The sequence below is a fragment of the Perna viridis genome, chromosome 8 (assembly GCF_037379345.1).
Source record: "Perna viridis isolate PV_CMFRI_1.1 ecotype Kerala chromosome 8, ASM3737934v1, whole genome shotgun sequence".
Taxonomy (NCBI): domain Eukaryota; kingdom Metazoa; phylum Mollusca; class Bivalvia; order Mytilida; family Mytilidae; genus Perna; species Perna viridis.
In genome coordinates this window covers 42,648,858-42,658,910 of record NC_142452.1, presented here as the reverse complement: position 1 = coordinate 42,658,910, position 10,053 = coordinate 42,648,858, and the positions used below count along the sequence as shown (strand labels likewise).

Below are 10,053 nucleotides of genomic sequence, written 5' to 3'. Positions count from 1 at the left end.
ATACCAATTTTGTGGGTTTCGTGGGATGGTAAACCAAGACATTTAGTTCAAATGAAAGGAAATTAAAAGTTCATTTGTATTATAGAAATGTCAAATCCACGAATTCAAGAATCTACGTACTGACGTTATTTTCCCTAAACCAAGAAAATTATGACCAAGAATAAAAGTACTTGAAGAGAAGTTCTGTGCAGATGGCGGGAATTTTTAAGACATAATCAGTGTAATAACCAACGGCAAATGTAGATCAAAATGACGCAACTGATAGCTTTTTATAACACTGAAAACCACAGTGAGAAAAAAGGTTAAAATAAGTTTGTCTCGGTCATTCAGCCAATTATTTGTCGCATTGTTATGCTACAATATTAAGTATTATTTTTATTGTTATACATGCAAACATGTATTAAAAAGAATAAAAAATCGCAATGACTAGCCTTTTACATTTACATGCATCATTGTTCGTACTTGGCTTTGTAGAAGACCGTTGAAAGCTATAAAATACATTACAACGATTTAGAGAATACTCGGTTATTCATTTTAACGCATTACCTTAAACTGGACTGTTTTGGTCCGTTTCTTCTTAAGTTATGAACGAACAAATATATAAAAGACATTCAGGAGACATATCGAAACAATTAAGCTGCTGATGCTGTATCTGCTAGTGGGGAAAGGGTAAAATTGTATGCATTATATTTATGTTGTAATACCTTGAAATATTGTTGGGTATCTTGTCAACAGTTACAAATAAGTGATACAACTATCTTATCAAATTTTAATGCTTTATGCACTAACATATTTTTTTACACATCATTTCTCTTCATCTACTTGAACACTTTAGTTGACATCGCTTCAAGAAATTCCTCCTGCAAAAAAGTCGTACAATGTCATAACGCTAGAAATAAAGTTTATTTTCCAAAACTGTTTATATTTAAAGATTTGTAGTTATTGTAGCTGTTGATATCGTAGTCGTTGTTGTATCGAACAGTAGTATCGATATATTTATACTTCAAATCCATTGAATTATACCTTAAATATTATTCCATCGGATAATAAGTAACGAACTTCATTTAAATGCGTAAATTTTAGGCACATTAAATGTAAAGGAATATTGATTTTAAATAGAAATACAACTATGAACCTTTCATCAGGGCAGTGGGAATTTTGTATGCATATTTAAAATTCAAAAATAATACTTATTTGTTTAGAAGACCTGCACTTAGTCACTTACCCCATTTCAACACTTGTGAGACTTAACTTTTGCAATGCCACTTAAATTCACATACACCAGGAAGTGACAATCAACAATCTGCAAAATAAAAAAAAAATCTTTAATAATCTATAGTCGGCGTCACATAAATAGCATACTGTTAAAATTTGAATAAAAATATTTTCTACGACTTTATTGAAACCTACCTCGTTTAAATTGTCTTAAATGACTTGCTCATTCGTTTAGCCAAACGGCTTCTCCCTAAACATTGAATCGTTAAATTCCGGTCAGATTTTAATTCTAGGTGCCAATATTTACATTGTAAAAAGTCGGCCATGTTTACAGTGATCGGGTTTCTAGGAGATGTTGTTTACGTTCAAATGGTTTGTCCAAAAACCGAAGAACCCAGAATGCACTTCGGCGTTATTCGGATATCTCGGATTTATTTTACGCGAACAACGTACAATACCGAGAAGTTGATCAAGCAGACGATTGTCACCGGAGTTCGACGGGAACTTACGAACTTCGTTTGTAAACAAATCGTCCCGTAAAAACCAACATGGCGGATATTAGTATGGGATTTTCCCGTAAGGATTTGTTACGCATGATTTAAGCTAATAAGCGACTTGTTTTTGAGAAGCTGTTTGGCTAAACGAATGAGCAAGTCATTTAAGACAATTTAGACGACGGTTGGTGTCAATAAAGTCGTCGAAAATATTTTTATTCAAATTTTAACAGTATGTTATTTATGTGACGCCGAGTATAACTGAAAATGAACAACAATTTACATTTCAACGGGTTTATTGTTTTAACCCTAAATAAATAGAAGTCAAGAAAATAAAAAAAAATATGTAAATATTTAGCCTTTTACTGCTACCATTCTTTTGATTTGTTTTCATCTTTGCCGAGCGCTATTCCCGCAGATATTATATACATTGGAATTACCCGTACTGTTATAGTCGTGTTCGCTTAAATGTTACTAGCTAAGCATAGTTCTTTTGAGAATTCACCCTACAAGTGTTATGTTTTTGATCAATGAAACAGAAAACAGTATTGAGAGATACCCCTTAAAAACAAAACCAAATACTCACTCGACCGCTGACACCAGTGACTTTAACATCAAACTTATAGTTTACACCAGCAACGACCTGCGGAAAAAGATGATTACTTTTTTTAATACAAATTATCAATGATTCGGCATATTTTTTTTTATTAAGAAAGAAGCCAGGTGAAACTTTTTTTTGTATTTTACATCGAACACGTAACATCTTGTAGTGTAAGATGTTTGCTTTATGTTGTTGTTGTTTTTTTTTTTTTTTCGTTTTTGTTTTTGTTGTTTTTTTTGTTGTTGATTTTTTTCGTTTGCTTGCTTGCTTTTTGTTCATTTTTTTCTGTTTATGTGTTCTTGTTGGTTATTTTCTATGTTGAGCTTTGGTTACTCTTCATTTTAAATAAAACTCTTGATTGTGTCACGGTGTTTGCGCTCGCCTGCATACCAAATCGTGGTTCAATACTTGATTGAATCACACCAAAGACCAGGCAGGGGGTGATGATTCATCATATCACAAGATAATCAATAAAACTATTCAAACACATTATTTAGATCCTAAAAACATATCTTTCTATGTTCATTTCCTTGGATCTGCTGTCTATCCTGAAATACCTCTTGACGGATAGTGTAGAAATTCTGGCGGGAAAATTTCTCGTACTTTTCTGCAGTAGAAAGTAACCAAATTTTAAGTATTAATATCTCCAGTGAACAACTCTCATTTTCTTTTATTGTTGATTACCGTTCTTAGTCTAAAAATGTAGTTGCTTGTCATGCATGGCAAGCTTTCGGTTAGCACAAGATCCATCTCAGCGTATCAGACTTGTACGAAGCAGGTTCTGCTCAATTTGTCAATAGCTCTTGCTGTGAAATGCATGAAATATATGTACCATAATACGTTTAACCATTATTAATCAATCAATTTTATCTAAAATAACTAATTTGACAAACCTTGTTTTAAGATAAAACTTGAAACACATACCTGGGATTTGACATTTCTTGTCTCCATTTTCGCCACTATCATGTTTTCTGCTACAAGGAGTCTCATTCTTACTACATTAAGTACAGCATCCGGGAGCTTCCCATGGTAGTCCTGCCAACCTCCAGGTTGACCAAGACTACTTCCAATGATACAAAGGATTAAAATAGTTTTAAACATAGCGCAAAGTTCTCTGTTTTCTGGCTTTAATAGAAAGTGACTTTACCTTATATAGAAATGTTTTTATACTTGATTTATTAGACGACGGAAAACCTATGAGATGAAATATGCAAGTCTGGTTTGTACAGGTAATTCTTCGTAAAATGTTTACTTGAACTTATTATCGCTTTTGCATGTAAAACTACATTACATTCACCATAACATATTGCTGTTAAACTATTAAACTGGATATGTGACATAATATCTAGTTATAAATATATTTCCTAACTCTAACACTAAAGGGTTTTTCAAACAAATAATTATAAGTGGATTTCATATCCTAAAGTTTTACAATATTCAAGTATTTCATGGTTAAGGATATTTATCCACCTTCTCTTTAAACTTCCATAAAAATGTATTTACATTAGTAAGCTTTTGTAAATAAGGCTCGTTTTGAGTTTTTTTGGAAACTATGATTATGTAATTTTATCAATCAGTGTTTGCTTAAGCATCGAATTTAGAAATTAAATGGTATCAACACTTTTCAAACTGAAATCAAATTGTGGTGTAATAATGTAATCTCCATCTTTTACTTATTTATGTTTCCTTCATCTATGGAGTGGATGTGTGTGTGTGTTTTATATTTTTATTTTATTTTTTTTTTAGTGGCAACACAAGTTTAGTATCACGTAAAATCAAAGTGGTTTAATTGAACTAATAGAATCGTGTTAATGATACTTTTAATGCTTATAATGACGTTAAGCGAAATTTACATTCCGATAGAAATGAAAGAAAAAATAATCTTGTAATGAATATGTTTATACTTAACTATAAATTTTCGTTATGACTATTTATATTTCTTTAATGAGTGATCCGTACATAACACCCCCTCCCCACCCCACACACACACACCCAAAGAATGCTTCCGTTCCTTACATTGCTTGCTTCCTCATTTATCTAGTTTTCTATATTACTAACTGTCTGTGGATTTCTCAATTTCAACTCTATTCCCATAATTTTCAACGACAAGTGTTAAAGGTGAATTATGATGGCCAGATCCTTTGAACACGCTGTTTTGTAATCACGTTTACGGAACTATTTTATATTCCATTACATTACATAATAACTTTGCTTTAGGATATAAACGTTGTGAAATACCTTTATAAACGATCAACGTACATTTACAGTACCAGTACATTTTTCCAGACACTGCCAAAGTAAACTTTACTTATGTTAAAGGTGATACACGTTGCGAACAAAGATATCGAACAAACGATGCTTTCTCTGGTCTATATGCGCCATATTTTATCTAACTATTGACTTACTTATTTAGAAATTCGTGGCTTGGTTTGCATATTTTGTACTGTATTTTGTTCTTTTTATTTTTCACTTATTTATCGTTCATATCTTCTGTAATGTTTTGACTACTGTTTTGTTACCGATGTTGACTCATGGTAATCTCATGCTAATCTCAAACGGACTTTCCTTTTACTATACCTTTTGACTACTGCCTAGATTTTATCAATTCGCAAACATTTTTGTTTCCCTTTATCCGAGAGAAAAATGAACAGAAATTGCATTTAGTCTCTACATTTGCATTCATTACTCCAGTGTTGCATTGCTTCTCTCTAGCAAACACAACAATGACCCTTGCTGGACACCTGTCCTCTTGCAATATATGCTTTAATCTACCCACCGAGGTTATCAGTGACCTAGTCCATTTTAAAAATTGTTCAGCTTCGAAAAAAAAAACATTACAAATTTTTTTTTATCTATCCTTAAAAGGAACAACTTCCACAATAGCCAAGTAGATAATAACACACTTTAGGAAAATTCGGTCGATAAATCCATACATCAATATAACAAATGGCCAAAACTGTTTGCTGAGTGTAATTCCTTAAAATTAATGCCTGCCAAGATCTTAATGCTATTAACCAATAATCATTTATTAAAGTCTTTTCAGAAATCGGAACAAATTGAATACATACTTGTATCCTTTAGATCTTAAAAGAGTAATCAAGGGAACCAAGGTTATAGCGGCCAGACATGGAAAATAGACATACACAGCAAAGAACATAAAGTAACTAAAATAAAACATGCAAAGTAACAAATGCAAATGAGCGAATCGGACTCCACTAAAAACTGAGAGCATGGACCAGGTGCACCGGTAGGGTAAACATCCTCTGCTTTTTAAAACACCCGCCGAGTTGCTCATAAAAAGTCAAATCCAAGGTAAACAAAGAGGAAAGGAAAACTATGTCATGGCGCAGATAGATACACTGAAACGAGAACATGATGACGACCATAAAACTTCTGTAGTGATGACATTAATCTTGTAGCAACATAACTCTGTTCCAGAAACCTATTTATTAGAATTTTAGCGCGATTCAAAAAGTCTGCGTAGATTCAGCAAGCTCTGGTATAATGTATGAGTTGTGATATGAACACTCCATACGCAGAAGGGATGTTGCCACAGATGAAAGGAAAGTTGACAATTCTGAATGAAAAGTCATCACGTTTTTAGTAAAGTTTGGTCAATAGTTTTCCTTTACCATCGATTTCTAAGTGTAGGTCAAGATACGAGGCTGACTTCACAGTGTCTGTAGTATCCTTTATCGCAAGTTCTGTGGGGTAGATGCGATGTATAAAATCCCCAGTTATGATTGTTTAAAGATAATAAGTCATCTTTTTAGCGAAAACTAAGATTAAAGGAACTAGCTAAACGATATTTTTCTTTCTGATCCGATCAGCTATAAAGTCAGCCTCATAAGTGAAGGAATATGTCAGCAAGTAGAGGAGAACAATTTTCCCATTGGAATGCCGACTGTTTGTTGAAAAACGCGTCCACCACACTGGACAAATATGTTGTCGATAAAAAATTCCAGCATTTTGTAAATATCTTCTTCTGTATATTTGGAAGATGATTTGGAATTGTTTCTAACGAAGTATGATGAATATCTAGTCTTCTGTAGGGATATAGCTTTCTGACAAGAAATGAAAATACATATACAGTACAAGACTTTAAATATAGAATCATCGTATTTTCAATATTTTAGATATGAATTTTATATATTTCCACGTTATCATTTAATGTAAGTACTTAGTTCTTTTTCTTTTTTTTTCATTTATTCATTATTACTTTTTTGGGGTTTTGTTTGTTTTGTTCCGTTTTTTTTTTTCTGTTTATTAGGGGCGCTTAGACTATTCTACTGTCCACTCAATACGTGGCATGAATACTTCATGTCTTGTATGCTCTTAACTGGTATTTCCTCTTATCCTTTTAAAATTTTTTTCTATTTTCCATGTTAAGAGTATTTCATAGATGAGTGTATAACCCATGTCTTTATAACTTAGTGCAAACGTCAATTTAGTAAAGTTGGTGAAACTATCTGGTACTCTTGTCACTCGTAAATTTTCCTTCATTGCAAAATCATTAAAACCATATACTTATAAATAATATCTTCACATTATCTTTTTTTTGTAACTTTTGAGAGTATACGTCATCATGAACTCGTGGATCTTTACAGTGTATCCATCTGCGCCATGAAAACTGATTTGTTCTAGGTGTGATAGTTTTCCTTTTCTCGTTTGTCTACCCCGGACTTGACTTTTTATGAGCAACTCGGCGGTTTTTCTAGGAAAGCAGAGGACGCTTACACTACCGGTGTACCTGGTCCATGATCCTACATTTTAGTGGAGTCCGAGTTGCTCATTTGCTTTTGTTACTTTTTATGTATGATTTTAGTTACTTTATGTTCTTTGCTGTGTATGTCTGTTTTCCATGTCTAGTTTTTGTCCCTGGATTACATTCTTTTGATTACCGGTATAACCTTGGTTCCCAATAGACAATAGTACATATTTAATACCTGGATTTATTGATATTCTTTTAAACAGCCGAAAGTCTTTATCGAGACCTTAAACTTTCAATAAGGTTAGTTGTTTTATTGTTTTTAATTTGTGCTGGTTTGTTTAGGTTCTTTTTATTGTATTATTTTTGTTTTGTTTTGTTTTGTTTTTTTTTTGTTTGTTTGTTCGTTTTTTTTTTTAAATTTTAATTTTTTTTTTTTTTTTTTTTGGGGGGGGGGGGTGGAGGGTGTTAAGTCATAAAACTCAATATCTCTATTCAATTGCTGATTCATTAATTTATATACTACAATTCGTCTGCTGGGTATTCCTGAAACAAAAAATAAAAGGATGCAATCATTCCACCTGCTTGTTTCAACCAACTACTAATATAGGTATTTTGTAGCTGTGATCATACTATGATTAAATTATATGGACAAGGGTAGCACAACAGTTACAACCCACAAGTTCGTGAATTCTTGAATTCATGATTTTGAGGTTTTAAGTATACACATCAATGAAAATTTCCTTTTCGTTGGGGACCAAATTTCGTGGTAAGGCCTACCAACCAAAACCACGAAAATTGGTACGAACAATAGTACTTCACAGTATATTTCCGTAATCTCCGATCACATCTAGGTGTTCATTGCCCGCATACTAGTTGCAGCAAACATTTTTCCAACTCTAGAAAGTACTAATAAGTAGTCGTCTTTATGAATAATGTAAGGTTTCAAAACTGCAACAACAATTAGTCTACGGAATTGTATGTGCATTTCGGTCTGTTTGCAAAAATCTAAAAAGAAATGTAAAATGCAAATCTAAGAACCTCTAAAAAAAGCATTGGTTTGAGCTAGTAAAAAATGCTTCCTGTGTAGGTCAACAATGAATTTCGAAGGCCATTTTCTGTCCTGCGTTGATCTTGTTGCTATCCAGATTTCAGGTTTTACGAATGTAAATATAATGTAATTATGTGTATCTACACACAAACCACCATAATATCATTTATCATTTAATGTTGAATACGCATACATGTATATGTTATAGTGATTCAGACTTTACTTGTGATGCCTCCAATAAATGTTTTCTTGGAAAGTAAGTTGACGAAAGGAATTAAAAACATCATTCCTTTTGGTTCAATGGGTAGCATTTTCAAACTAGCACGATCTTGCTTATATTACACTTCAACTTACCACTATTTACACTTATGTGATGTAACTGTTGCACTGCCATCAAAATCCTCATACACTACAAATCGGCACACTCTGGGCTAAAAATTACAAAGTATTTATATTATATCTAGGAATTATCTCGAAAAAAAAAAGAAGCATTTCTTTTTTTAATTTTCAAGATCATAACTTAAACTAGTATTCACTATGATGATAAGACAATTAATTTAAAATACTTTGTTTTTACCGTATGTGAAGTATGGAAAGCGTTAAGTGTGTTCGTCGTTCATACATGTATATGCAATGTATGGTCACATCTATGCTTAGTTGGTTGTGAAAGAGGCATCCACAGATAAAGTAGTAACCAAAAGTATGGTTTGTCAATTGGTAGATCAATGAATGTGAATGCAGATCCTCTTTCAATAAGTAGGATCTATTTAATCGATAGATAGACACTATGAAGTGGAGATATCTGTCTGAATGCCTGAGTTACAAAAAGTATTAATCTAGTTCATATATATGAAGTTTTTGTATCGTTGTTTAAACAAGTGATGTATTAAATACCTTTGTTTAAAATTTATTTAACTAACTATAACTAATAACTTGGGGACAGTAGTCAGAATAAATGCGATAAAACTATTGTTTAAAACATCTGGTAACGCAATCAACCAATAATAATTAAAAAACCTGTGAATTGATAGCGGTAACAGTCACGTTAAATCTATAGTTAACCCATCCAACATACCTGTGAATTGATAGCGGTAACAGTCACGTTAAATCTATAGTTAACCCATCCAACATACCTGTGAATTGATAGCGGTAACAGTCACGTTAAATCTATAGTTAACCCATCCAACAACCTGTGAATTGATAGCGGTAACAGTCACGTTAAATCTATAGTTAACCCATCCAACATACCTGTGAATTGATAGCGGTAACAGTCATGTTAAATCTATAGTTTTATAGTATATATGACAAAAACTGTAGTTGTAAAGTCTCTGCAGTACCTTTCACGTACATTTCGTTTCAAAGTAAGTAATTTTGTAAAATCTTAGTTCAAATTAATAATGTGCTGTTATGAAAAAATAGTTATTACACAATGCGTTGTACATATACAATGTACTTGTAAGCTTTAAATACCTGTGTTTGAACATTGTTGAATTCCATAGATAAAACTACTATGTTTTCCGCTCTAACCAGCGTCATTTTCACTGCAGCAATTACTGCACCAGGAATCTTCCCATTATAATCTGTCCAGCCACCAGTCATTTCGTCCTGACCAAGGCCGCAAACAAACATAGAGAGGAGAAAAACTGCCGTGATCATAGTGTCTTTTGTGCTAAAATATAAAATGTTGCAAAATATGTCAATTTATAAAGTCATTAACTGGTTTTTATTAAGTAGGTTACTTATAGAAAAACCAGAAACGTGATGGCATCTATATCCGTATGCATTATTTAACTTGCTATGAATTATGAAGTGTGTTTACCTGTTATTTAAAAATTTAGAAAATAGTCTGACGGAGAATACGCGAATGATCGCGCGGACAATTATATTTAAATTTTGGTCAACATCCGTAAATCAGAAATATTATCCTTGATAATAAAGAAATATTTCACATTTCTGTAAACCATTATTTATAAGTGCAATAATC

At 32.4% G+C, this 10,053-nt stretch overlaps 2 protein-coding genes across 5 annotated transcripts; both read right to left on the bottom strand.

Moving 5' to 3' along the window:
* Nucleotides 1-755: 755 nt before the first annotated feature.
* LOC148610603 (uncharacterized) lies at nucleotides 756-3,489 on the bottom strand. The gene is made up of 4 exons (XM_088595790.1): nucleotides 3,235-3,489; nucleotides 2,296-2,352; nucleotides 1,226-1,303; nucleotides 756-860 (listed from the first exon to the last, which is right to left on the bottom strand). The coding sequence occupies exons 1-3, from the start codon at nucleotides 3,409-3,411 to the stop codon at nucleotides 1,232-1,234; spliced, it is 306 nt and encodes a 101-aa protein (XP_088451916.1). The 5' UTR covers nucleotides 3,412-3,489; the 3' UTR covers nucleotides 756-860; nucleotides 1,226-1,231.
* A 2,288-nt stretch (nucleotides 3,490-5,777) lies between these two features.
* On the bottom strand, nucleotides 5,778-9,750 carry LOC148610602 (uncharacterized). Of its 4 annotated transcripts, none has more exons than XM_088595789.1 (4): nucleotides 9,540-9,750; nucleotides 9,203-9,317; nucleotides 8,424-8,500; nucleotides 5,778-7,564 (listed from the first exon to the last, which is right to left on the bottom strand). In XM_088595789.1, exons 1-3 carry the CDS (start codon nucleotides 9,551-9,553, stop codon nucleotides 8,426-8,428), a joined length of 204 nt encoding a protein of 67 aa, XP_088451915.1. In that variant the 5' UTR covers nucleotides 9,554-9,750; the 3' UTR covers nucleotides 5,778-7,564; nucleotides 8,424-8,425. The 4 variants fall into 4 exon arrangements, with proteins under 4 accessions (XP_088451915.1, XP_088451914.1, XP_088451913.1 ...); XM_088595787.1 differs by having other exon boundaries at nucleotides 5,782-8,026; nucleotides 9,203-9,259; XM_088595786.1 differs by having other exon boundaries at nucleotides 5,783-7,564; nucleotides 9,203-9,259.
* Between the last annotated feature and the right edge of the window lie 303 nt (nucleotides 9,751-10,053).

Bases quoted from the DNA above. Each gene is read 5' to 3' on its own strand.
- LOC148610603 (XM_088595790.1), bottom strand. From the start codon at position 3,411: ATGTTTAAAACTATTTTAATCCTTTGTATCATTGGAAGTAGTCTTGGT. The intron at 2,353-3,234 runs GTATGTGTTTCA...CTTTTTCCGCAG, and splicing joins CAAGAAATGTCAAATCCCAG to GTCGTTGCTGGTGTAAACTA. The intron at 1,304-2,295 runs GTGAGTATTTGG...TTTATTTTGCAG, and splicing joins TCACTGGTGTCAGCGGTCGA to ATTGTTGATTGTCACTTCCT.
- LOC148610602 (XM_088595787.1), bottom strand. From the start codon at position 9,725: ATGATCACGGCAGTTTTTCTCCTCTCTATGTTTGTTTGCGGCCTTGGT. The intron at 9,260-9,539 runs GTATTTAAAGCT...ATCAATTCACAG, and splicing joins TCAACAATGTTCAAACACAG to GTTGTTGGATGGGTTAACTA. The intron at 8,501-9,202 runs GTATGTTGGATG...TGTAATTTTTAG, and splicing joins TTACCGCTATCAATTCACAG to CCCAGAGTGTGCCGATTTGT.